Here is a 27,870-nt window from a genome sequence, read left to right on the forward strand (position 1 = left end):
CGAGCATCTGTCTAGGTGACTCAAAGTGGTACAGTAGCTGCCTACTCCGTCTGCCGCAGCTGACAGATGCTGGGGTCACGGCCTCGAGTCCACAGGGAATTTTAGAGGATCAGGAGTCAAAGAGAACATCAAGCCATACGACAAGAATGTCTACGGGGTTTTTAATATCATCTCTATCTCTTCATATATCAATGAGAAAGACAGGCTAGGGTAGCTGTGCAAGCTTCGGACGTACTTTCAACCTCAGGCTGGGCTCGACCTCTTTTATTGGGGGTATACACAGAATTTTGTACAAAACACAAAAATGGATGAAGCAAAACAATCAATGTCCCAGTGGACATTTTCATCTAACATGATAAATGTATTGTGGAAAAAAAAAAGATAATCAAATTTTTGGGGTAATTCGCCTATAAACTGTAATATTTGACATTTTTATATTTCAACTAAGTTGAACTTGAATGACAAAAATTGAATGACAATATTGTCTTTTTCATAAATGATTCTTCTGTACACAAATGACAAACACGATTGGAAATGGAAATGTTGATATAAATGACAAGGTGCTTCCCTAACCATCAATGGTCTACAAAAGGCAATAAAAACATTTTCAAAAGCGCTCTCGGTCTTTGGATCCGTTTGCTGTACATGTGCATGAGATGTTTAAGGACACAGTGAACTAAATGCACGGAAGGGGCCAAGCATGGGGAGCAAAGACAGGATGGCCAAGTGGAAGAATTTTCATGGAATCCAAAGCGCCAGAGCCGTCATGCCAGCGAGAGCGGGGGGGGGGGGGGGAGCCCTGGAAGAAGTGCAGTGGATTGGCTGATCCTAAACGGAGTGGGAGGAGCTTGTTGCCCAAGAGGAGAGATGCTTTGTAGGTGCTGTCGACTCATCAAAATACAGAGCAAAGATGAGCGCTGTCTTCTTTTTATTGGCTAGCAAAATCAATGCTAGTTGTACAACCTGAGCTTCTACCTCATCCAAATTTGAAATACGCCCTCCACTGCCGGGGAATGAGAACAACCACAAGAACTCTTTCCTGTTGCCCCCCCTCCTATTCTACAGCGCCCACTCCACCCCTTGTTACCTTGTCCCCCCTCCTCTCCAACGTCTGTCCCTCTCCTGTTGCTCCCCTTTCTGTGTGAGTGTGTCTGGGTCCTGCAGGAGAGGCTTTGTCTGTGAACACTGGAGCCCAGACAAGCTCACAGGGGCCAGATCCATGAATACCCACACTGTTAGAGCCCCTCTTTCACTTCACACCACTTTCTCTACTGGAATGCCTGGGCACTGAGGTAAGAAACACACAACACACAAATACACACACATGCTAGACACAAACTGAGTGAGTCATGCAGTGATGAAAAGCCAGTGTTTTGTGTGTGAACCCTCTCACCCTGGACTCACATCCTGAGATCCTTTCTCCTCCATCAGTCCCTGCCAAGTTCTCCCTCTAATTAAAGATTATTTGGTCCTATAGTGCTGGCCCAATCTCCCCCAGACCATGCCTCATCTCCACTGCGTAGAGGTTCCAATAAAAGTAGAGCCTCCGTGGAATGTGAGTGACTGTGGTCATAAAACAACTTCTCAGGGTTGTTAATTGTATAGTGTAAGAGCCATGCTAGCTGTACAGCTGACACAACCAAAGGGCCCTCAAATACGAGATCCTGAACATTGACGTTTCTACTTATTTACGTGACACAAAATTGAGCAAAACAAGCAAGCAAAATGTGTTTCCTCCACAGACACGCTCTTTCCTATGGCCTTTCTCTGTCGGTAATGGAGATTAGAGTACACTGCATTCTCTTTCCATGAATTTGGATTGGAAAAGAAACGGCGAGAGTGGAAAGACTCCTTTCAGAGACCTGTGGGTGATGTAATAGACACTGGGCCTTTGTAGCATCTAGTCTGTGCTCACTCGTTTGAATCTCAACAATTTTGGAGCGAGAACTTGCGTCACTTGGACATTTTCGTAAACAACTTGGGAAATTAGTTTGGAAAATACCAAATATGACACAAACATTAGCAGACTGTTCCTGTTGTCTCCTGTGGAGGCGGATCAGGCCAGCGAATGATCTGTGTCCATGAGATGCCACTAATTAGAATGAAAGAATGAGCAACAACCAAGTGGCCATTAACTTTCTCAACTTGCCCTTCTCGGGCAATAATTGTTCAATGACCGCAAGTTCAACTCAACTAAGAACGGTGTCACCAACATTAGACTGCAAGTGCAACCATTTTTCATAGGTCCTTAAAGGTTAACAACTGGTTATTAGTATTTAGGAATAAACAGGATATGTAACCGGAGTACCAATGTGATCTTGTCAGGTGGTTTAACGTTCTGGCTTGCAAATTGTATTTAGTACGGATAAACAAGACTTAACTCTCTAACTCATTCAACTATAGCACTTTGCCGCGTCATCTACCAGTCTCCATTCCTAATTAGCCTGCAGGTAGGTCATGGGGCAAAAATAATTTGAAGGATTACTCAGCAAATATTTAATCAATGCAACTAGTGTGTGTGTTGTTGTGTATATTTGTCTAAAATATTGAGTATATTTGTCGAAAGGCCTTCGGGCTCACCATGACTTAGTGCCCCTTTTCTAAACTGGTGCGTATGACTGCCATTTATCAGAATAACCTCATCCAAGTTATTAAAAGAGATGAGAGATAGCGAGAGGGAGATAGAGAGAGGGAGATAGAGAGAGGGAGAAAGGGGGGAGAGGGAGAAAGGGGAGAGAGCGAGAGAGAGAGCGAGAGAGAGAGGATGCAGGGTGCATGTCAACACCACCCCATTCTGGTTTCCTGCACTATTGTGTCTGTGTTTATATGACTCCGTTGCACTTTCACTTGTGGTGCGGATATGAAACAACTTTGTCATTTGATCTCACCACCCAGCCTGATTTAAACATCTCTGCATAAGTTATGGAACAGTGAGCCCACTGCTGCAGTAGACTGGGCGTGCACACGTGTTGGCTGGTAATAATTCTAAAGGGGCCATAGAAAATAGTATTTTTATTTATTTTTATTTTTTGTTTTTCATGGCAGCGAAATGATAGGAGGCAGCAATTTGTTTTTTTTTTAAGATTTGGTATCGGATTCGTTTTTGCATATACAAGCTACTGCGACTCTGTAAATGTGTTAAAAGTAGAGAATAATGATCTCACTGGATGCATCCTTACTGTAAGCCTTTTCATTTTCAACTCTGCTCTTGTTTCTTTTTTTTTACAACTGCTGCTCTTTGCTGCAGTGCGCTGTGATTGGCTGAATATGTGAATCAAGTCACTCCGGTGCTGTCAGGATACAAAGTCTTATTGGCTGATGCTCCTCCTCCACCCCCACCCCTGCCCCTGCCAGCTCCCCACATCTACCAGGCATGCAAATGAATGCATCAGGTGGGGCTGCTTCCCTAAAGCGGCAGAGAAGGGGTGGGGGTTAGGCACCCTGGCCCACCCAAGTTATCGTATCCTCAGTTTGAGGACAGTGGAGCAAATATATGAGCTTCTTAATCCCCATGCTGTATTTTCACTCACAGAGGGGCCAGAGAAAGGACGGCTGGAAGAGTCCAGCCACCTGCGTAGAGCGCACCTATAAAAGCATCACCACTAAACTAGGTCAAATGTGGAGAAACAAAAATGTGCTTAAGTGTGGATTGAGTTCTCAAAAAAAGCTGTTCATCTCACAAAGACCTCACAGTGACACCGTGTTAAAAATATGTGGGTCAGGTCCGTGATTTCCTGTCATATGCTCTGAGTAAAAATAACACACACACTACACGGACAAAATAAAACCTACGATACAGTGAAGCAAAGCACCAAATTGGACTAATGCAAGATGACGGTAGTGTAAAAATAACAGCAAAGGTATTTGTGATGATCTCCACCGACAGTGGAGCCCAAGAAATTATGCTTGGTCTGAACTCGCCAGTGTGAAAATGGCTGCTGCTCTTGATCCACTACAGAGCCACCTATGCACAAGAGAAAAATCATAAAATAACTATTCTGTAACCTGAGAAACGTATTTTATGTCAATGTCATCAAACAAAAGCTGAAAAGTGTAATGCGAGGAATGTATTGATATTGAGATGGAGATTTTGAATTTTAGTGTCTGTTTAGCAGATTGAGGTCGACATTTGAGTGTTACATAAGCAGCTACTATATGGCCCTGTTTAACAGAATTACATCTGAGATTGCAGTTCAGCCAGAAGTCACGGTGCTGAAAGGCAGGGTGATGCAGACGTCTGCAAAGCCTTCTGGCATGACTCCGGGTTTTCTTATAGACTAATTATGATTCACGCTTTAGACCTTCACTTTGGCCTATCCCTTTTTATGACTAGTGCTTCCAGCATTTGTTCAGATTTCCTTTAGTCCTGCACTCAAAACACTTTCAATTCCTCATTTCACGTACATGTGACAAATTATCAGATACACAATAAAAGACGTAATGATAGCTAGCTGTACGAATGATCTTTGTCCACCTCTGCTCCTTGGATTAAAATCTCATTGATTTGGGATTGACACTTTTTTTTTTTTTTAATCGCCCCTTTCTCAGGAAGGGTGGGATGTCTGAATTGGTTGCTATGGCACCAGACAGCTCTTCATTTCCTCAGAAAACAACTAACTGTGATTGTTGTCTGTGTATTTGCAAGCGCGTTCACATGAGCAATGGAACCACGTGTGAAGCCCCCCCGAGGTTGGTTTGATGTAGTGCAGAAAAGCCATTATGATCACAACATACGTCTAAATTGCTGAAATCACCACTGATGAGATCTAACGGGTATCATATCACTGAGGGAAATTGGGGGCAATGTTTGAATAAAAAATATTTTTCAGTCATTCACAAGATGTGTGTCAGCAAGAAGGCATGGATTTCATAGTGTCAGATTACTCTATGATGCCGCTTACTTTTTTTTTCTTGAGGCCTCGTCAAAGTGGAATGAGTCTGTATGGTCTCAAACCGCATGCAATGTGTGCTGCACTCATCCATTTTGACCTGGGAGTCTTTTGCCACCTAAACTCCAGCAGAGGGCAGTGTCTGGTTTTATCTCGGAGACGTAAAAAGGTTGTAAAAATAATAAGAATAATAAAAACGTATTTGTAAATTACTGTAAAATCCACCCGATAAAATATTTTCATACAAAAATTCCACTAAGGTTTAAATGACAAAAGTATCAACGTAAAAAAACTCAACTAATAACCACCTTTAAAAAAAAATGCTGTACCTGGGGAAAAAAAACAGGCATGCTTTGTTTGCAAACAAACATTTTCGATAAATAACAATCCAAAGTGCAGCCATCACCAGTTAAAGTAAAGCAACAGCAACAGGACTTCTGCTCATTCCTGAGCCTCTCAGTTAGAAATAAATATAAACTTCTCACCTTTGTATTGTTAGAAAAAGTGACATTTGCCATCAAATGATGAGGAAACCCTTTGCCAATCTATTGCAATACAGCAGTCCTGTTATTCTCTCGCTCGAAAGATGAGATGCACCTGAGAGAAATTTGAAATGACAAATGTCAATTTTCTTTTCCAAATTCAAAAGAATGTACATGTAGGCACTGTCGAAACTAACCTGCTCCTCTGACAGGTGGGCGGGTAAAGTAAGACAGCACTTTAGCACTTGTCCATGTGTTTAGGTACTATACTGTACAAGAGCTTATATGTGAAGCTACCGGCGTTGGGTGAAAGAGGTGAGGTTTTTTTTTCTTTTTTCCACCCTGAGAGGCCTCAAGCTGGGGCCGGGTGGGGTGGAGCTTCAGCAAGAAGCTGCATGGGGGCGGGCTGTTTTGCCTGAACTCGCTGCACTATAAGAGCACTCGGGGAGCGAGGTCACAGAGTCCAGCATTCCTCTGGAGCGCTGTCTGTTTACACGACTGCTGCTGCTGAGCCTGGGGGAGGTGGCTGCACCGCATAGCTACTCACTCAGATAGCAGCTCAGTCACTTGCGTTCATCCAGTGGCAATCAGTTGTTTAATATACTCTCCTTTGCATCATTCGGAATTTTCTGCAGATGCGTTTCTGCATTGCATGTTAGGTCTGTGAGGAGCAAGCCAAAGCAGGACTGTGGTGTCCGTGTGAAAATACATCAGAGAAAGAACGAGCGAATCAAACCGGCACAAAAGGTTGTCGGATTAGTTTTGCAGAACCGATTTTGGCAGACATTTGACTAGCGCCTCTGTGCTGCTGCTGCTGCTTTCCGAGCTGAGAAGCCAGATGGTCGGCTCTTGGGGAGCAAAACAGAGATGGGGAGTGACACCCAAGCCCTGGAGAAACACTACACTGACTGTACTGCGGACTGGGGAGTGGGGCTATGAGCGTCAAAGGCGCCATTGTTACGCATACCAGCGTGGTTTCACGTGCAGCGCATGATTCTCACTACAGGTCTGAAGTAAAGCCCGGCCTGACCTTAACTGTCCGAACGATGTGGCTGCAGGTTAAATTGTAACCGTGTCCGTGTTTTCTCAGGAAAGTGTGTTTATCTAGAGGACCAACGTGGGGGCCCTTTTGTTTAACTAAGTAGCGAGGCTAGCCCTAAAAGTAAAGCTCTGTGCAAGGCGCAGGAACCAGGTGGCCCTCCTGTATTTCATTTACTACACGTTGGGTACAATAAGGGTGAGGGTATGTTTGATCAAATATTTGTTTGCTTGTCTAACTACAATGGGTGAGTGTGAAGCAGTGGCTGAGATAACAACGAGGCTGTTCATACAATATTTCCCTACTTTCTGCTGCTTAACAAAAGTTTGAATTTACAGTAGGAAGACCTCAAGAGTCTATTATAAGTCCTCTCTGTTGGAATAAATACTGCTTTCTATTTACATGAGGCATTGTTCCTCTCATGAATATAACAGCAGTTAACACATTTCATTATAATCATTTCAAATCCGTATTAAAACATCTACAGTGAAGTAGTTTTATAAAAGAGTTGACATATTTTGTTTTGTTTTGATATTCGCATGTCAGAGCAAATGTCATTTTGAGTTGAAAAACTTAATTATTTCAGTAATCCTGAAACAACTTACAAAAATATAATAAACAAAATATATGAGATCATCTTGTGATTCTACACGTCAATTAAGTTTGATAAAAAAATAACATAATAATGATCCATTCATTCGTTATCTACCATCAACTTATCCCAGCTGCCTTTAAGCAAACCTCACCCTGGACTGATCATAATTATAAGAATACGACTCATGTTACTTAAGATACAGAACTGCATTTTTTGCTTTCAGATGATTTCATCATATTCACAAAATTTCAGAGCTGGGTGTTGGCGATTGTTAAAATCCCAACAGCTTTGTGCTTTCAGTGGTACACAATCATGCATACAAATCTCCAAGCAATGACAAGTTTCCTATTTCACAACTTCACTGATTGAAATGAATGCTTGCACGAACAAACCAACCACATACAGAGTTCACAAAACAAACACGGACGTATAGTTTCATTCACTCTTCCTCAATGCCAGCACATTGTTGAAAACGGAACGGGCCAAACTGTGGTTGGTGATTTACATATATCTGTCTCTCACAAACTGAGCAGACAAGTTACAGCTGCAATTCAATTGGGGAGTGGGAGGAAGTTTGGGGAAAATTGGAGATCCTTATGTCTTTATGTTTGCAAAGAGGTTGTATATGTAAAGCAAGTACAGTAAACAGAGTGATAGAAAAATAATTATACAAAGCAAATCAAAAACAAATATTATTGTTATGTTGCATTGACTGGAATACAAACAGGAAAGGTAAGCTTGTCATTGCTGAAGAAACAAGGACAAAGACCAGAAATAAAAGTTACCAATCACAAGAAAAGTCCCGCCAACAAAAAGACAATAAGTGATTTTCCATGATGGAGTTGTGATTACATTCAAGGTCGAGTGGTGGGAATGTAAGGGGATTCATCTTTACTGCTTATCACACGTTTGTGCATCTGCAAGATACCACAGGAAAGAGCAATATGGCGACGTCGAAAAAAGCCAGCGACAGAAATATAATAAGAGTAAAGAAAGATAAAACAAAGAAGAAGAGGTCAAAGGGACAGAGAGGAAGAAGAAAAAGAGGAAGCTGCTTCTTGTACAGCTGATGGCAGATGTAGCGAGGTGTTGGAGCTTTCTGGCTGTTTCTTCTAGAAGCAGATGTTGGGATTCAAATTGTCCTTACTCTCTTGTATCATGCAAAAATGCACTGATTATTTGAAATAACTCAATCAACTCAAAATGTAAAAACTAACATCGACTCATTTCACTGTCCACTAAAATATCCACAGACTTCAACAAAGGAATGGATTTTTTTGCAACATGCAGTCAAACATTGACAAGAAGAAGCTAGAGCTTTGTTGTTTGAGAACACTCCAGTTTCCTACTAGTACTTGGTCAGAGGTTGAGTTCCAACTATAATGACTTGTTGAAAACACATAGCCGAGCAAGACTTTAACCTTGGAACAAGACAAAAAAGCTGTTGCTGACCTCAACTTGTTCAAGGCACTTGCTGTTGCAGTGGCAAAAGATGTATGAACGTTGTCAAGAGATGCACAGCAGACCAAGGCCTAATTCACTGCTAAAGTGGCTAGAAAAACTCAACACATTGCTGTTCAAATGCAAGCTTTATGTCATAAGAGAAATCCTTTCCAAACCATCAATGTGACTTACAAAATGTACAACTCGATTCAAAAAAAGAATAATTCTTTCAAAAAGCACTAAGTAAAATTTAAAAACTAAGATAATGTGGTTGCACAAGTCTACACCCCCTCCCATAACAGGATGTGGCTGGGGATAATGAGATGGGGAGATATAGTAGGTGAGAGAGTAATAAGTGGTGCCAGAAGCACCTTTTAAACTGCTCGTACAAGCCACAATTTTCCTCTTTTTTCTGCCTCGCTCTTCTGAAAAAACAGCACAGACACAAGAGCCAGCAATTGTTAGCTTTCTGAGCTACTATTAGTGTCATCACAGAAGCGGGAAGCAGCCTGGGTGGAAAGATATTTCATCCACTTATCCTGTGTTGTATGAATGAAAGTAATTGTTAGTGTCCAACAAGTAATAGAGAATGTCACGCCATATGCCAGTGACTGCAGGATGCCAGATTACCGTTTTTGAGAATTATAAAACCAGAAATGGAACTTAATGTGACACTGGACCGAGGACAAAGTGGTATCGTTGAAACTTATATTCCATCATGAATGCGGTGCCGGTTCTAACAGGGCCGCCAGAACTGAGAGCATGGTGGCCACACGCGCATTAAGGCCGACTGTCGGAGCCTTTGAACAGCATTACTTTGTTTAATGGAGTACTTGTGTGTACTCATATGCAATGCTGTTGCAGTCATAGCAGCCGCACTGTCAAGTACGGCTGTTCCTATTTTTCAGGGGTCAGCTGCGAAGAATGTGAAGCATGCAGCTCATAACCCGTCCTTTCTTTACTATTACCCAATTTGTTTTTGGATGTCGTCAGAGAAGAAGCAAATCATGGTTTATATTTCTTGCATGGGGTTAGAATGAATAGTGCCTCACAAGGGACAAATAAGGATGTACACCAACTCTGAGGAGCTATTTAGCACTTTTTAATTCATCCTTCCGCTGCAAATATATGCAAATATATTATGGGTGTACTTTCTTAAAATGAAGCTGATACAGAAGTCGAAAAAAAATTGTTGACACCTTCTCCTGATGGCTATCAAGTGATCAAGCTCATTTAGCTAACACAACAACAGCTAGACACACATGCACACAAATCCCCCAAGGCTGAATAATTGCAATTTACAGATAGCTGCCTCTCAAAATCCATGAATTTCTCCATGACAAATTTAGACTTGATAAAATACATCTTGCTTTGTTGGTTATTTTTTTTATACCGTGACCAACTACTCGACAGCTATTGTGAACTGCCAAAAACAAAAAGGCATTGGAATAAAAATTGTATGACAACCATAGTTACAAAAAATAAATACAAAAGTTGAGGCTCGAAAGGCCTCTGTTTTTATTTTTATTTATTATTATTTTGTCAAAATTAATATTGAACAAATTCATAGTTGACCCCAAATGGCAGGAAACATTTGAAATTCAAATTGCCACAATATAGTATTTTGTAGCCCTCTTTAATATTCAGTTGTCCACATAAAGCCATCCTTACAGCATGCTATCTGCTAGCCAGTATGGAATCTCTGTACTGCAATCACATGTCAAAAAAATGGTAATATATGTGTGCTTCTTGGGACTACTGCGAATACCTTTTATTACTTTCCCCGCGACAAAAAACTTTTCAAATATCCAACACCAGTTGGTTGGACTATTGTAATTCATCAACATGAAATATGAAGTGATTTGTAAATAATATTTCTATGCATGTGGGTAGTAAAACTAATCCAGTAGAGTTATCATGTTTTAAAAAGTTAGACCCGCAGCATTCTGTTATGAAGCAACACACCACGCTGTCATTTTACTTCCTGTGTTTGCTAGTGTGTGCATGTGTGTGTGTGTGTGTGTGTCTGGGTGTTTATTTCTGTGCACAAGTGATGTAAATAAACTGAAGCAGCTGAGTTTAATCCAAAGGTGAAGCCTAGCCCAGCCATCATAACATTCAACAAACACAGCACACACCCCACAAACTCAAAGCCACATATCAGCACATACACACAAAGCTCACGTAAAGACCTGTAAGGTCAATGCTTAGGTTTTAAATCAAGTGAAAAGCTCGAATGATTCACAAACTAACCCTCGAATCACTCCAGCTGTTTGCAAGTAACTCACCATTCACTATACGTCATCTTGTTGCCAGACCTTCACCGTTGCGAGGAAAGTTGGTAACCCTCAGATTTCTTTCAACTCAAGATGGAGGCAGAAACTTCCCAAATACATTCCTTTGTTCACAGGTTTTATGTTCAGTCTGTCAAGTCCAGTTCTGCCTCTCCACGGCAGACTGCTGCGTGAGCTGCTAACATGACAGCATGGGTAAACAACCAGTTGGATAACAAGACACACACACACATATACACACACATACACAGGTGCATGCTGACTGCCAGCGAATACAAACAGAGATGTACGGAGAGCCAACAGCAGCACAGTATGAAGCGTCTCCTTTGCCAGTCCTCTTGTGTGGAACTCCAACCTTACTCCACCTCCCTTCTCCTCCTCCCCTCCCTTTCTCCCAACTACTCCAAGACAGGACACAAATAAAAAGCACCCAGAAAGGTCCATGATTTCTTTTTCTTATTCTGATGCTACTTGCAGCAAAATAAAAAGAAACGTTTAGTTTCAAAACTAACAAAATTAAAAGATTATCTGATGAGTTTAGGCCGCAGCCGCCGTACAATAACAGTGACGCTATGCCAAAATCTGTTTTTATGTAAAGGAACAACACTCGGAGAAATATGTTTAATGTTGAAATATAATAATTATTGTTATCCTTACATATTCAAATGAGCATTTACTAAAGAATCACTAAAGGACATTTTTTGATTGGAAATCAAATTATGATTATTTGCATTGGTGAACACAAAAAAAATGTTAGCAGTTGAAGGTTAAGCATGATTCTGACTTCACAGCCCAGTACGGTGCCTTAAATTCTAAAAGCAAATTAAAAAGGCAAATACACTTCTAATACAAAAAAAAAAGATAAAATGTCAATAGCTCACAGAAAAGGAAAGAGTGCATTAAAGTGCTTTACGGTGCTGAATGACCGCTTCTCTTTTTTGTGTGGTGGTGTTCTTATTTTTTTTTACCATAGTTGTCTAATAAAACAATTTTCTTGAGGTCTGCATCTGTCTTTTTTTAAGCTTTTGATCATGGTAACCAAGTAACAGTCAAATTCCTTGCCTTGCCTTCCAGAAGCTAGTTTTAGTTTAATTTTTGATTATTGTTTATTGTTTTGATGTCAATAGTGGAAAAGGTTTATTGTCTAAAATACCAGAGACATTTTTAAACTAAAAATGGATTAAATTTCAATGTTTTTAAATACTTATAATGTGTGAACATTGCATTATTTTACTCACGAATGGCAAATTCAAAAAGACCAGTCTTATTAACAATATTTGTTAACAATGAAGATGGTCTTTTGGGGTTTAATGTAAACTGATTCAAATGCAAATAAAATGAACACCCTAGATTATTCACAAATTCAACATGGGCATTTTAGTTAATGAAGAATTTTGAAGGCATTGCTGTTATTGATGTCGACAAGCTCGAGAGCCATGCATGTGTGTGTGTTTGCCCCACACAGTTGGACTCAAATGTGCGCCGCTCGAGAGGGAATGAGTCAAACTCCATTCACAAAGATGACTGGCCCTTATTTGTACAGTAAAAGGATAAATATGACTTATTTCTTCAAGAACACACAGGGCCAAAATGGTTAAATAAAAGGTCACTATGACCTGCAAGTATCATTTCAGTTTGTTTGTTTTTCAGAAAAAAAACATCAAACCTGGAGAATTCACTCCTTTGACACTATCTCTAAAAAAAGCAGACTTTTAGTTCCCCCAAATGTCCTGGCTGATGTCATTTGCTGCAAGAAGCCCAGTCCGACTTGCAAGATGGTCACTGCACAAACTATGCCTCACCTGAGATGAAAGGTTTTCAAAGACCATTCTGAGCCCTGACAACAGGACTGTAAGAACCGCACGGCAATTTAAGGATGGAGTTCGACAGATACCAAAGTGTAGAAATAATTAAAATTGACTTGGGAAAATGTGTAGGCCTATCACATGAAGTTTCCTAAAAAGAACTTTAACATTAATAATACCAAAAAAAAGAGAGTAAAGGCACATTATGTCGGCACAGTGTGATGCAATTTTGAAAGTAGCACATGAAACTTCTCTTAGCTTCAAACTAAACATCCTACCTTGTCCATTCCTGAATGCGAGAGATGTTGCTGCTGCCCTCTGCTGGTCCAAGCCTGAACAGCAAAGCAGGTAGTATAAGGAAACATGTCAGAAACGCAACAAGAAAAACACTGAATATTCAGTAAAAAGGCATGGAAAAGCTATGAAAAGCAATATCTGCCCGATTTTTTACAATGATAAACATTTTGGCCTTTTATATCACTTAATGTTAATGTTGAGCATTACGTTGGTACTTTTTGACTTGATTTATATTTAAAGTCTGACATTTAACATTTAATACATAACGTGGGAAGTATATAGAATGATAGTACTGTATTACTGATATTTTAATGACTTCATGATTTTATTCGACTGCTTTACAAGAGCAATAAATATAGGAATGTATTACTTCATGTCTGTCTTACCTCAGCTGGTAAGCACCTTGATGATGTCCAATTTGATGTCGCATGACCATGCAGTGTGCTTACCCAAACAAGTTTGCGTCCAAAACTAAACAAAAAATGAACTGTCGACGGTTGCAAAGTTAACATGGAATGCGTCTTGTTTGTCAACAACGCATGGCGACTAAGTCGTCTGTTTCAGCAATCCTTGGTTTCTAAATGCCAACAAGCTGGTAGCATCACCTGCAGACGCTGTCAAAACAAAGACAGTTTAACGTAAAAGTCCGAAAATAAAAGTTGCAAAGTTGTACTCAAAGTTTACAATTGCAATGTTGTTCAATTGGCGTGGCAAAACTGCAGGCGCGGTGACTTGACTGCTAAAACCTACGGAAATAGTTGCTCCACCCATCTTTATTCAGTTTTAAGCGCATGAATGGGATATTTGTATTTATAAAAGTCTTTCTAAATGTACAGCTAAGTAAAATGTGACTAAAGTGGATGAATGAACAACATTTTTAAAAGCATTATAATAGCATCACATTGCAGCAAGAGCTAAAGAAAATAAAAATAAAACATGAATTACTTCATTAGGTTCCAGTGGGCTCATACAATAATAATAATAATAATAATGATAATAACAATAACAACAATAATATAATAACAATAATAATAATAATAATAATCACAATAATTCGGTAGAACATAAGGACTAATGATATTACTGGAATAAAATCAGGTACAAAAACCCCAAAAAGTTTTCACCATGAAATCTGATCATTTCGTTCATGTCAACACTTCTTTTGTGCTTCTTCCTCAATAAAGTTGTAGCCACAAGTCAAATAATAGTTTCTGAAATGTTTTTCTGTAGTCTCTCTCATATAATTCTTGTCACAGTGTATATACGGGTGGGAGAATACAAAGACATGAGTCCAGCTACTGTTTGCTATTATCATCACATTCCTGAGCTGTGCATCTCAATACATTTGCCCCCCAAAAGAATGCACGTTTTTGACAAGACGCAGTTCATGGAAGCCAGACGTGGGGGTTTTTTTTGGTAGCGGTGTGGTTAAAAAATAAATACTGATTCTGCATGTCACAATGTTGAAGGAAATGTGTGTCATTGTTCAGTCCGGCATGAGCATTTCCCTCCAGTTGAAGCTGTGATTGGGTCCATGTGTCAAAGGCAGGATGGGGGGGTCAACCAGTTGCCACACCCCCGTCTCGCCCATTTCTTCACAAGCACAAAATCCCAAGTAGGGAATCTGTCAAAATGCACAGAGCAGATGCACCTCTGTGTTATTGAGGGAAAACAATGAGACATCTTATTCCATGTGATGTAATCGGCATCTGTCTGACCTTTCGCACAACTTGCACAAAGTCCTTGGAGTTTTGTGGGCTGAGTCCTTGTATCTGGCGAGTGCAGGCCTCCAGGGAGGACGCATGGGCCACAATCAGAACCTTGTTTCCTGTATGAAAGAGGTAGAAGAAGAACCAAAGTCCACTGACACCATTGTTCATTTGCTGGTGAATGACAATCAGCAATTCATCATACAACATTTGTAAAATGAATGGTGACAAAGCACAGTAGCCACATTTATAGTGGCTGTCAGAAAAAATATATTTCGGGTGAGAGCAAGAGTCCACTGTACCCAGATTTTTGCACTCTGATATAATTTCTCGAGTCACTTGGAAGCTCCGGCTGATGTAGGTGTCATAGGACTCAGAAACCACTAGCTTGTTTACGGGTACATGAGGTCTAAGGACGAGGAACATACAGAATATGTGAAGGGAATATACATATGAATATACATTCGAGTCCCAGCATAGGCTCTGTACCTGTATGTTGTGTCCACACTCAAGTTGGCAGCAGCCAGCTCTGTTGGAGGAATCCAGGTGGGTAAACAGGTGCCTGAAACCCACTTGGTCCATTCAAAAAGTCCAGGCTCCACACGGATTTTTGTCTTCCCCTCCTGTTGGAGACCTGAAACAAAAAAGCCCACAAAGACACTGTCAGAGAAGACTTCCCAGAGAATCGAGGTCATGTTCAAATTTAGTATGTTAGTATTGGAGGAGTCTTACCCTGCAGAATGTGCTGAGCGGTCTGGACGCAGCGAAGTGAAGGAGAGCAATACACAAAGTCTATTGTGGTGTGGCTTTCCAACAAGGCTTCACCTGAGATAGGGCAACAATATTCTGATTAGATCTGCAAGAACTCCCAATGCCTGTATGTGACTTTTTTTCAAAACAGAACTAACCTACAAGACGGGCCTGGGATGAGCCAAACACAGTAATTGGACAATCTTTATCATAGTCTCTGTGACCGTTGCTTCTGGTTGGCAGGCTGGATGGCATGTTGAGATTTGAGCGAACATATCTGCCTACACTCAAAAGAATCAAAGTTAGTGGCTACCATATACAAATGTCCCTCAGTTCCCTCTGCATACATACCTTTGGCATCAAAGCACTGAGTGACCCAGTGTTTCCCAAATACAACATCCATCCTCTCCCCGTGTCGGCACACAAACAATCTCATCTTGGACAGAGAAGACTGACCAGCTCCTCGCGTCACCTGGAAAGAAAATGGAAGGTTGAATGATTACTTCAGTAATCAAGAGGGGTATTCCAAACCCTTTGTCTATCTAGTCAGGAGGTTGTATGTGTGATATTTCCACAAGACCGACAATCTCTTCTCTGGTCTCTTCTCAAGGTTTCTCATTTCCCCTAGTAAGAGTTCTGAGTTTTTCATTGCCCTCGTGGGAGTTTAAGATCAGGGAATGTTTGAGAATAATCGTCAATTTTTGCACATGTTGTCCTGAATGTTGTTAGCTACCTAAATGTTGTGCAGAGGCCGAGATGTAGCGGAGTCAAATTCCTTGTTTGGCATGCTCAAACTTGGCAAATAAAGATTGATTTGATTTGATAAAGGAATACCATACCTGCATGGGAGGACAGAGGCCACCGAGGCTTGGGGGATCCACCAGACTGTCAAGAAGACTGTCAGTGTGCTGTTCATCAAACAGTAAGCCACCTAGGGTGCTGCCAGCATTAGACGGGGAGGTGTAATTGAGAATGGAATGAGACCTGAGGATTGGACAAAAATATCTTTCAACATTACGTCGAGAGGAGTCACAGACGAGTAGAACGTATCTAACAATTAATTGTGATATACGTAGTCTTTATTAGAGCACAGGTTATGCTATGCATTGGCACAGGCCGTAAGGTTCTTATCATGAAAGAGAAAGCAAACACTTGTGGGAGGTGCTCATTCTTACCCATGAACAACCCAAGTGTCAGACTCATCAGCGCGGCTGACGTAATTTTCAGGCAGCAGGCCGGACAGCCCCGTGCCCAGGGACGTGCCGTAAACCCAGCCCTCACTGGCACTGCTTTGCTCCATAGGTGACATGAAGATGAAGTCTCCAGGCACCAGTTCGAGCTCATCATCATTTTGAGGCACATAGGGATACATGACCTGCAGTGTCTACATGAGAAAATCAGTCGTAAATAACTCAGATATAGTGGACTAAATGCAGACAGTTGAAAGGCCACAGTGAACCATCGGACACATTCCTACCTCGTGATTGGCAAAGCGAATATCCCGGGAGAAGAGCACAGCCAACCAGTCGCAGCCTGACGACACATCTACGTTTTTGGCCAGCTTTTCTAAAACTGGAAGATGGCTGCCTTGGAAGTGGTACGCCAAGGTGACATGCAGTTGCTTTTTATGGTGCTCAACATGCACATCTGGACAGAGAAAATGTGCTGACAGGTGACATCTATGCAACTTTCAGTTTTTACTTACACTGCGTTAAAAAATAAATCCATAAAAAAAATCTACCTGCTTTAGTTTCCGCTTCATTTGCAAAATCGGCTGCAAAACTCTTCAGCACCTCCGCCACCTGCTCCTCCACAAAGAGCCCAATGAAGGTGGAGGACGTGTACAACTCCAGGGGAAGTGGCATGGGTATACGACCTTTCCACTTAGCAACAGAAGTCTGGAGGGCATCTGACAGAGCCTCCACTTTCCCATCGGCACACTGTATAGTAGAATTGACAACAACAAAAGCCGTCAAATCCGGGATGAAGAATTACAAGGGGATGAGTTAATCCAAAGTCTTGACGCTTCGATAAACCTTCACAATTTGACATGGGATTGAGACTGACCATGAAAAACTGGCAGAGGGTGATGTGGGGGAAGATGTTGTGTGCCTTATTTTTGCCACATGAGAGGCGAGATTGCTGCCAGAAGAGCGAGAGCTGCTGCAGCAGCGGACCACTGGGTCGCAGATACAACACATATTCCCGAGGCAGAGGGTCATCCAGGAAAGGGTCATCCACATGCGAAAAGAGCCTGCACACATACAAAAATGGCAACAAGAGTTAAAAATAGAAAAATGCCCCAAAAGACAATTTAAAATCAAGGACCGTACGACTATGAGAGCAGTGTCCCTTCCGCAATTTGCTTACCATTGTTGAACTTTAGTCACATTCCAGTGGTGAGTTAGTAATGGGGAAACCGGCAATGTGTGTGTGTGTGTGTGTGCGTGCGTGCGTGTGTGTGTGTGCGTGTGTGTGTGTGTGTGTGTGTGTGAGTCTCACCAGTCACAAGCTGCCTGGACGTTTTTCCCTCCTGTCGAAACCAAAGCTTTCAATCTGCAAAGACACAAAGATCAAGAGAAAAGAGACACAAAATCAATAGAGCCTCTTCCGGCCAAAGTTTATTAGAGGGAGATTGGAAAAAATAAAAGAACACTAACCCCAAGAGAGAAGTCAAATGACACGATGTAGTCTCAATAATTCATACCAGGTGGGCCGAAAACAGTAGTGACGGTAAAAACATAAAAAACATTGATTTGGATGGAACAGAGAAACATTTATGGCTGGGTTGCAATATTGAAAATGTTTTTCAAACACACTGCCAGCCAACATGTCGAGATAATCTTACTTATTCTTTCGATCTCTTGGGGAAAAAACACAAGTGTGCAATTAAACATTTTTCATGGAATGTTTTCTTTTTAAAACTTGGTTTTTAATGACTGAAAATCCCCAAAATGAAATTTGTTTCTTAACTGGTGCACATGTGTCCAGTGTCGATTGTGTTTTGGCCCCCTTGTGAATCACATCTGCCATTTAATCCTTTAAATCTTTTTTTCTGAGATGAATGCTTTAGTTGTATGTGCTCCACATAGTAAAAGCAACCATCCACCAACTGTCCTTAATAGATACACACACCAAAGTCTTTTCCCTTGCCCTTAGCAAAAATGAGCATGTTATTTATAAACTGCATTTCCTGTTCACAGCTAGACAAAGATGAGTCGGGGGGTGGAAAAAATACCTTTGGATTATCTTTGGATTCCACCTAGAAGTGACCATGATTAAATCAAACAAGAGTGGAAAGTGTCATTCATTCCACCAACATGTGGTAACATTTCAGTTACACATTTAACATAAAAGACATGTTTAAGTTCTCTGCCTATCCTTTTGTCATCTGTTTTAGCAGAATATGACAGTGTCAATTTAGACTGTGCATTTGTTTCCGTTTCTTTTTTTAGTCACAATACAGAGGGTCATAAGAACTCGGGGCATCAAAACAGCTTGATACTTCCATCGCCTACGCATGAATGTGTTAAGCAACAATTTGAGGGCCGCTCCATGACTCAGCTCGAAAGGCGAAAAATCTCAAGACAAATGGTCATGATTGTCATATTTAGCTATTCGTTTAACTATCGGCTTCAGGACATGCCTGTATGTAACAACCAAGGAAGACGACTTTTCTCGCTTCATTATTTCTGGAGCACACATTCAAAGTCACATGTTATAACGGAGCACGTCTGAGACACCATAAAGGAAGTGAGTGGGCCATTGTGTGGGTGAGGTGTGTTATTTTATGTTCCCACTTTTTGTTTGACAAACGTGACTTGACATTAGCTGAAGCTTAACAGGGATAAGAATCATTTTGTTGGAAAGCTGCAAAATGTATCACTTCAATTTAGAAATAGAATCATCATTAAACAAATGCAAATTCATGGTGTTGATGATTGTCTTTTTTATGTAATTGTTTAAACAATTTGGATTTTCAATCTCTGTTCAGCACCTGTGTCATTTTGTCTTGTGTGAAAGCGTGAGACATTGCAACGTCTGCCTCCGCTGCCCTCAAACCACCGTCTCAACAGAGAAGGTCACAAGCCACTTCAGGAAATGGGCGACATCCGCTTAGCCGCCTTGAATCCAAGCTCAGAGTTTGCCTGCAGTGGAATGTGCCTCATGCATGCAGAACTTTTGTATCGGGAATAGTATCGTGGTACTGTTTGTACATATTTGTGCTCGTAAGTGGCCTTAAAGAAAGTTTATGGTTTCGGGGCATCCCTCGTACATTAGAAACGAGTTAGAGTAGTTTTCCATCTACTTACCAATTATTTCAGTGATCCAACCAAATAACAGCTACATTGTTGATTTATTAATCTGAATTAAAAAACAACACCAAGACACTCAAGAAGCAAAACAGAGTGATGAAATATAAATTAGAACAGTTTCCTCTCAGACATTGGTCATGACCAGCGAACAGAGTTGCTTGCCGCTCCTATCAGATTGCACCGGTCAATTCTTGAATGACTCAGCAACGATATCGCTCGATTTAACAGAAGGGTTGATTCTCGTACACGCGGGTATTTGTGCGTCTGTGTGTGTATTTGCGTTTCATACTCCCACCCTCCAATACAATAAAGGCCTTGTTCCCTGAAGCTAGGCCCTGATGACAGATTTTTCTGTTATTGCCTTGCAAACTGCCATTTGGGAAATAACCTGGTCACAAAAAGGGAAAATTGACCACTTTTCACTGTAAGATTTATTTACGCAAAATGGCAGTCACTTCCAGCTTGTGCATGACAACACAAACTCTCTTTAAGCCACAAATAATTCATTTAACTTCAGCCGAGATTTTCTCTTCCAAACTGGCCATGGCAACTGGCTTCTTGAAGGTCAGCACACTCCGAGTGGCCCCCTTGATTCGTTCATTCAAAAAACTTTTTTTTAACTTTTTGTAATTCTTTACACATCACTGGTAATAGTATACTGTAAGTATTCCACAAAAAATGACAAAGATCTTGGGGAAAAACATGAAAAATTCAAAATGTGAAAACAGGGGGGAAGTCAAGTAATCTCTCGTTTTTCACTAGGGTTACGTTCCGAAGAGAACCCGTAATAGGTGAAATCCGTGAAATAGAAACCTTTATTTTCTTTCCACCATTATTATACAGCTATACCATTGAAACCAAGGAACAAAACTTGATTTCAGACCCAAGCATTTGTTTAACAAAGTGAAGTAAACCCTTTCTTACAAATAACTACAGTTAAATAATCATTTTAATCATCAATACGAAGTACATACTTTATCGTAGGGCAAATTGTGACTCACGCCTATTTCACTGCACCTCTGACTGTGCCGCTGCGGCATGACGCCGCTCTGTAGTGTCTTTTTCTTCTGAAGCCATAACACAGTGCACTGCGGAAAAACAATCCGTGAAGCAGCGAGGCCGTGAAAGGTGAACCGTGATATAACGTGGGATTACTGTATACTGGGGTCGACTTTTTTTAGTTTGTAATCTCAATAACCACCACTAGATGGCATAACATGCCTTAGTTACTTGCAAGATGAGTAAGCCTAACATTTTCTGCAGATATATGCAGGAGGAATATATAAAAATATATAATATATTATGTAGTATATATATATATATATATATATACCGTATTTTCCGGCCTATAAGGCGCACCGGACTATAAGGCGCACCTTCAATGAATGGCCCATTTTAAAACTTTATCCTTATATAAGGCGCACCGGACTATAAGGCGCACCATTAATGCATCATGTCAGATTTTTAATCCAAATCAAATCATTCTCCATTTTATCTTTTTTATTTCAACTTCAGACGGAAACAAATTACTTTATAATCATAAAATAATGATCCATAGTCTTTTTAAGTCATGATTCATAGTCTTCAGCGGGCCACTTATGATTGATTTAATGACACAATGCTTTGGGCCAGTTTAAATTTAGGAATTTGGTCCATATATAAGGCGCACTGGGCTATAAGGCGCACTGTTGGTTTTTGAGAAAAATTTAGGTTTTTAGGTGCGCCTTATAGGGCGGAAAATACGGTATATATATATATATATATATATATATATATATATATATATATATATATATATATATATATATATATATATATATATATATATATATATATATATATATATATATATATATATATATATATATATATATATATATATATATATATATATATATATATATATATATATATATATATAAATAAATTTTTTAGCGAGGTCACCAGTTTGAAAAAATACAAGAGCTAAAGTTGGTTTGGTGTTCAGCAGTTTTGTGCCGTACTTGGATAGTCATTTCTATGTAAAAGACCCCTTATGCAATAGGGAAAATAGTCTATCCCAGGAGCGTTTGAGTCAAAGGTGGGGTACACTACACTGGACTGTCACTAATCACAGGGCACATACGTACAACCAACCAGTCTCACATTCACACACATGGACAATTTTAGTCTTCAATTAGCCAAACGTGTGTTCTGGGGATGTTGGATGAAGTCAAGAAAACATGCCTATGACTTCATCCGGTTGCGAGCCTTTGTTGTTTGGAGCACATACTGAGAAATCAAACCACTGTACAGATGCTCAACCTCAATCTTCAATGACCTATAAACAAACCACAGCTGCATTCAGAGGAAAACACTTTACTCATTTATGGGATTTTTAACATCATTACATAACCTCCATATTTCATTCAAACAGGGCTTGTTTCTTGGCAACCCAATCCTCTCAAAGATGAATGGAGTGGAAAAGAAATATTTGAGCAGGAACCACTGAATCCAAGAGAGACTAGCAAGTGCAACATCTGGGTCTCACAATACAGCATCATCTTTCTGCAGAAGTGCAGCCAAAGTCCTAAACGCCCCATTAAAAACGTAGTACATATAGAACTGTTGTTCTGAGGATTAGTGTTTGTGTGCAGTGATGCAGTGTACTCACGCCCTGGTCTTAGGGAAGCCCATGGACAGCAGCACGTCCAGAGTTGACCCATGTTTGACGGTGCCTGCACGAGTCTGGCGCTGTCTCCGCGGGGTCACTTTGGCGTAGAGTTCCTCTTTAGCTGCCATCATTTACTGCTCCAACGGTATGCACGATTCTCTGACGTATTTCATTTCATTTAATTCAAAAACGGTCTACTTCACGCCCAAAAAAAGATGGGAAGTCTCATGGGTCTTAAGTTAGGTGCAACCACGGAGATCGCAGCTCGGGTCAGCCATGCCGAGTCACCTCAACTGTTTGGGCCAGCGGTGGTCGCGAGCTAGCGTACCCGGCCGCGGAGAGGAACATATCGGGGTCGAACTCGCCTCTCGCATTCGGTCCGCCGGATGACAAATCAAATGCAACTAAAATGCTAGCTTCGTCCCTTCCACCGCGGACTTGTCTCCCGGAGGGAGGTAAATCCTGTGCCTGGAAGACAAAAATCGGCGACCCGTCGAGTTAGATAGCAAGTGAAGCGCTGTAGGACGCCCATGAGCTCGCTTGTGGAAATGACAGCATCGTGATAAAGAACTACAAGGCTATTATTCAGATGGGTTTGAGGCGGTGTGATGCAGATCCGATCTGGGGGCGGATGGTGGAAAGAGTGGTTCACACTTCCTGTCTTAGGGGGCGTCAATGCGCATGCGTAAACGAGACCACAGCAAATACAAAACCATTATCTATTGCCATAGTAAAGAAGCATTTTTTTGGTAATTTGGTCATCCTGTTCTTGTCTCAGTAACCTGTTTATATTGTTAAGTGTTTAAAACATTACCTGCGTCATGATGCTGGAAACGAATATTTTGTTGAAATTACAGATCACTACTGTTGAGACATCAGCAGACTAACACATATGAAAACATTTTATTTACTTTTACCGAAAAGTTACAGTTAGGTAAATCCATCAGCTCCAAACGCAGCAAAAATGTGGAAAACTGGCAAGATTTCCCAATAAATATTCAATAAAACAGATATTGCATAAATTCATACTCTATGCACCAACATCTGTCTATATCAACGCTGCAAGCGCATGATTGTTGGAGGATAAATTACCAGAAAGTAAAACTAATCTTCAAGAAGAGTTCATAGCTGTGATAAGGCTATACAAGATTAAAACAAAAAGGTAAAAATATAACATCAATGCACAGCTCTCAAACTCCAGTACTGTGCTTTTAACAGGAAATACAATCACAGTTCGGGACAAATACAGTACATTACCCTGTTTTCATTATTTTAACGAATGTATTTCTCAAACTAGAGTCATAGACAAACCGCATTTGAGAACAAATGTAACAAGTTAATTTCTGGTAGAATTTTTACAGTATTTTCGATGGAATGTTAAACTAACATATTACAAAATGTCAGTCACACCAAAGGCCAGTAAGAATGATTTTACCAACGGCACATGTAAAAAATAACATATTTACAGAAGGTTGTTAAAAAAAAAAAATGTTCGAGAGAGCTTTAGATCATATAATATAAAAATTGCCGGGATGACATGTAAAAACCACAAAAGGGCACACTAAAACAGTTAAAACCAGCCATTACTTGCTTGCAGACTATACCACAAATGATGACTTCTGCTTGAACTCGCCCTATGAACACAAACAAGTCATTTATATGATATACAGTATTTAAATTTTACCGTTTGGACCTAAAACTGATTAAATAAAAGCAAAATCAACATTTGCAGGGATTTACAGAAAACAGTTTTGGAAGAAGCCAGGCAGTGTCATACTTACATCATCATCCTCACCGCCATACACAGAAGGTGGTTGGTAGACCACGTTGGTTTTTGGCTTGCTGCAAGACACATTTTAGAAACAGAATCATTTCAAACCAATTGTGGTGGTGTCTGTGTGTGTGCGCGTGTGGAGGGGGATAAATTGATGTAATCAACTGTGCCTAATAAAAATAAGAAAATACTCTTACCTTTCAGTCATTTCTGTAATCAGAAGGAAGAATACCAAGTCATCAAGCTATACAAACTACAATGCTCTCTTCTGCTCATGATCTCACAATTATCCCAAACATTGATACAGGATAACAATCCCAAGAAGGCATAGCTGTGTACTCACGGGGCAGGTATCCTTTCTTGTGAGCATACCAAATTCCCACAACGAGCAGGGCGAGCAACAGGAGACCCACGATTACCCCAGCAACAATGCCTCCGGTGTTAATGTCACCTTAAAGAATACAATTGTGGTAAAACGTCATCTGGAGGTTCTTTTAAAACATTAACATTAAGCATTGTCCAGCACTAAACTGCATAAGGGGCACTTACGGACTTCCATATTCACAGCTCGACAGCGCTGTGGAGGACCAGCGTTGTTGAAAGCCTCACAGAAGTACTCTGCTGTGTCAGTCTTTCTGACAGCGGGGAAGTCCTGTGAAAATATAAGAAAACGGGTTTTCCTATCTGAAAAGGGAGTGCTAGAGGTTGAAATGGTGAAGACAGCAGAGCGTCGTAGCTCACCAGGTTGCCATTGGCCGAGTTCAGCGCATAGGTGCTATTCTGGAAGCCGGACATCTTGCTAGGCTCAGGTGGTAGAAGAACATTGTTTCGGTACCACCTGTATTGGGGAGGGGGCGAACCATCTCTATCGTGGCAGGACAGAGTGGTACTCTTGCCGGTCGTTACGGAGGAGGGAATCCTACACAAGGGTGGCGAGGGAGGGACTGTGGGGAAATAATGCTGTTTTCTTTAGCTTCACTCACCCAATGCATTGAAATATTGCAAAAAAAAATATTCCATTATCTGCAAAAGAGCTAAAATGCCCATGGAAATATTTACCAAGAACTGTGAGCTTCACCCGGGCCTCCTTAAATTGGCTGTTAACAGACACCTCACAGTCGTACATGCCGTTATCCAAACGGGTCACTTTACTGAATCTTAGATTGCTGCCATATATTGTCACACGGTTGCCATACGATGCTGTGGGAAAAAGTTGCACATTAACCGCCCCGCACAATGCACGTCACTGCCAGCTTGCCTTGTAGCATGCTTCTTTGTTATTGATTAACAGCGGTGGGTTCCTGATGGCAGTAGTGGGGAAAGTTGGAGATGAAAAATGACCGCTTGATACTGCTAAACACGTATCAAGTATATTTGGCCAATCAACCTTGGAAATATTTAGTGTCAAACCAACTTACATGTGGTTTTGCCGTTATAATAAATATATTTCTGTGACCCTGTAAGGTCTTTGAACTTCCATTCCACCCTGGCACTTTTACCAAAGTCCGCAGAATATGAGCATGTCAGATCAACCCCTGAAATAGTAGAAACCACAATAAATAAAAACACTGAAAAGCTTCAACAAACAAACATCTAAATGTGCAACCACTTGTTGACTGATAGAGCTCATGTGGCAATATTAAAACTGCCCCCAAATATGTTAGAACTTACCTTCATTTTCTTTCACTTGCACGTTTGCATTGGATGTCGTAACTGAGAAGCTACTTACACCTGTTGACACAAATACAAAACATGGGTTCATGTTATGATGACGTTACACCCGGAAGCAACTGCACACATCACTGCTCTACATGGAGGGAAGGTCAGCTGCTATAGAAGGATATAAAATATTGGACTGATTACAAGCCCAAATCACAACAATCACCCACCACTGATGAGAAAAGTTTGAAGGCTGCTTGTCAGACTATGGGCCGACAGGTGACTGAATGTGGCAACAAGCCTACAGGGCGTGGGCACGGAAAAACGCTCCACTCACTCCAAGTTGCTGAAGCAGCATCGAAACTGTAACAATCTAAATGAAACTATGATTTAACGGGGAATGCCAAACTAAAACTTGAAGAAAAAAAAAATCCAATAACAGTGTGAAAAGGTATTTCTTTATTGTGTAATGTAGGAAGGGAATCAGTTCTAAAGAAACATGAACATGTTTTAATTTAATAGTTTTGGCGTGGGTGTAGAAGTGGCGTAGAACAGCATTGCATAATAGAGAGAACAGTTTCTAATCATTTGGTTAATTATCCAGCTACATGTCAAGAAAATTACCACTTTTGTAAATTAATAAAATACCTGATATCATTCAACACCGAGAACATTTCATTCTTCGCACAGAAGTTCCTATTGTTGTGACCAGAGAAGCGTGACGACATCATGCATATCGCATTGTTGGGATTCAGAAAAGGTTTCAAGTTTGAGTTGACGAAATAATTTAGTTCCACAAAGATTGTGCGAATCCGACATGTAGACTCTAAAAAGTAGATATACGGGAGTGTGCATTGTTCTTGACTTCCTCAACGTATCAGAAGAGAAATATGCAGGGCCGCATTTTGAAGATCAGTTTAACGCTTTAAAATTCTTAACGTAGTCATTATATTCGCGATAGTATGTCAGGCTAACAACAACATAAATGTTTTAAACATGAAAAGAAAAAAAGTCGCGAAAATAAATTAGTAAGTAACTTGCCTGACGTCGCAAACAAGAGCGTCGAAACCAACCAAGCAAAAAACATATTTGCGCTGATCTTTGCCGTTTGTTTTACTGCGTTCCTCCGTCTGGTTGAATAGGAGATCCAAAAATCAGAACTACTTGAACTAAATCAGCCAAGACTTCCTAATCGTTTGTCGTGTAGTTTCGACTGATATGGACGACAGAGGCCTTCTAAAAAAGGCCCCACCTGCTTGGTCGGGTTCAGGTGACAAGCGCGCACCTCACTTCCGGTGGGTGGGGGGTGATTCGCTCAGGTGCAAAGACCGTGAGTCATGCCGTACAACAGGTTTGACAACAACTCAGCACCTGTGGAATGGCTGGAAAAAGAAAACGTGTGGGTTGCAAGTTTTGATCAACCTTAACTGATTAAATGTCAAGATTCTGAATGATTATTCATTTATTATTATGGTAAACGATGGACACAAAACAAACATTGTAACATACTTTGGATGATAAAAAAAATATAATAATCCATAAACACGGCCACGACTGATACAATACTAAACTTCCTGTATAAACAACTAGCTTATTAACTGTCAGACAACCATCTGTGCTTTGCTTTATTGATGAACCATTATTTGTAATCCCAGCTGTAGTTGGCATGTCTTCTCTTCACCGTACACATATTATAAATCCAAACATGGCAGGTTTCATGCAATAGCACTTTTCGTCATGTGCTCGTAACAGCAGCTATAGGATCATGTAAACATTCTTTATTTATCTACATACCTTATGCATGCATTTGAAGCCTATATAGCTTTTAGACTGAGTTGGGCGGATGTCTTGCATCACTTGATTAGGGCAAGCTGATTATATCACTCCTGAGCTAAGATTCTCTCATGATGCAGAACAGAATCACTATACTGATCCATTTAATTCTACAGAATATATCACATTTCTATATTCCTGAGATCGTGCTTGAACTCAGCTGAGGCTACAGTAAATGCAATTGTATTTTTGCACACTAAGCTTAGATATGACTTGATGCTGCATGTGCAGTCAGAGTCCAGTGACAGCCACCTAATGATCGGGCGGAGCAGCTTGGGTACGGCGTTCACAGCCAGTCAAATTCGAGCACCATCGGAAGTGTCATCAAGGTC

General features: G+C 40.7%; 3 protein-coding genes across 11 annotated transcripts in view; all 3 read right to left on the reverse strand.

The window, feature by feature from the left end:
• Nucleotides 1-11,333, reverse strand: part of snx19a (sorting nexin 19a) — an 81,685-nt gene extending 70,352 nt beyond the window's left edge. For 3 of the 8 annotated variants that reach the window (XR_009718079.1, XR_009718080.1, XR_009718078.1), the window contains exon 1: nucleotides 10,737-11,307. The gene's annotated coding sequence lies outside the window, so the exon portion shown is untranslated. Of the gene's footprint in view, nucleotides 1-10,736 lie in introns of all 8 variants that reach the window. The other 5 variants (XM_061298468.1, XM_061298467.1, XM_061298483.1 and 2 more) reach the window with 5 other exon arrangements.
• Nucleotides 11,334-13,599: 2,266 nt separating this feature from the next.
• On the reverse strand, nucleotides 13,600-22,924 carry ubash3ba (ubiquitin associated and SH3 domain containing Ba). Of its 2 annotated transcripts, none has more exons than XM_061299349.1 (14): nucleotides 22,273-22,924; nucleotides 17,806-17,859; nucleotides 17,371-17,557; nucleotides 17,045-17,243; nucleotides 16,781-16,968; nucleotides 16,479-16,687; nucleotides 16,143-16,287; nucleotides 15,655-15,775; nucleotides 15,462-15,584; nucleotides 15,286-15,378; nucleotides 15,043-15,187; nucleotides 14,856-14,962; nucleotides 14,563-14,672; nucleotides 13,600-14,468 (listed from the first exon to the last, which is right to left on the reverse strand). In XM_061299349.1, exons 1-14 carry the CDS (start codon nucleotides 22,401-22,403, stop codon nucleotides 14,331-14,333), a joined length of 1,950 nt encoding a protein of 649 aa, XP_061155333.1. In that variant the 5' UTR covers nucleotides 22,404-22,924; the 3' UTR covers nucleotides 13,600-14,330. The 2 variants fall into 2 exon arrangements, with proteins under 2 accessions (XP_061155333.1, XP_061155334.1); XM_061299350.1 differs by having other exon boundaries at nucleotides 16,781-16,950; nucleotides 22,273-22,923.
• Nucleotides 22,925-23,151: 227 nt separating this feature from the next.
• On the reverse strand, nucleotides 23,152-26,994 carry f11r.1 (F11 receptor, tandem duplicate 1). The gene is made up of 10 exons (XM_061299351.1): nucleotides 26,747-26,994; nucleotides 25,718-25,777; nucleotides 25,465-25,581; nucleotides 25,106-25,246; nucleotides 24,788-24,990; nucleotides 24,596-24,698; nucleotides 24,390-24,497; nucleotides 24,244-24,256; nucleotides 24,054-24,114; nucleotides 23,152-23,906 (listed from the first exon to the last, which is right to left on the reverse strand). The coding sequence occupies exons 1-10, from the start codon at nucleotides 26,790-26,792 to the stop codon at nucleotides 23,871-23,873; spliced, it is 888 nt and encodes a 295-aa protein (XP_061155335.1). The 5' UTR covers nucleotides 26,793-26,994; the 3' UTR covers nucleotides 23,152-23,870.
• Nucleotides 26,995-27,870: the final 876 nt, after the last annotated feature.

Source organism: Syngnathus typhle, linkage group LG15 (genome assembly GCF_033458585.1).
Source record: "Syngnathus typhle isolate RoL2023-S1 ecotype Sweden linkage group LG15, RoL_Styp_1.0, whole genome shotgun sequence".
Classification (NCBI taxonomy): domain Eukaryota; kingdom Metazoa; phylum Chordata; class Actinopteri; order Syngnathiformes; family Syngnathidae; genus Syngnathus; species Syngnathus typhle.

Coding starts and splice junctions, on each gene's coding strand:
- ubash3ba (XM_061299349.1), bottom strand. CDS start 22,403: ATGATGGCAGCTAAAGAGGAACTCTACGCCAAAGTGACCCCGCGGAGA. Junction 17,558..17,805: donor GTCCAGGCAGCTTGTGACTG/GTGAGACTCACA, acceptor GTATGTGTGCAG/GCTCTTTTCGCATGTGGATG. Junction 14,963..15,042: donor AGTGTGGACACAACATACAG/GTACAGAGCCTA, acceptor CCTCGTCCTTAG/ACCTCATGTACCCGTAAACA.
- f11r.1 (XM_061299351.1), bottom strand. CDS start 26,792: ATGTTTTTTGCTTGGTTGGTTTCGACGCTCTTGTTTGCGACGTCAG. Junction 25,247..25,464: donor TTATAACGGCAAAACCACAT/GTAAGTTGGTTT, acceptor TTTTTCCCACAG/CATCGTATGGCAACCGTGTG. Junction 24,699..24,787: donor ACTCGGCCAATGGCAACCTG/GTGAGCTACGAC, acceptor ATATTTTCACAG/GACTTCCCCGCTGTCAGAAA.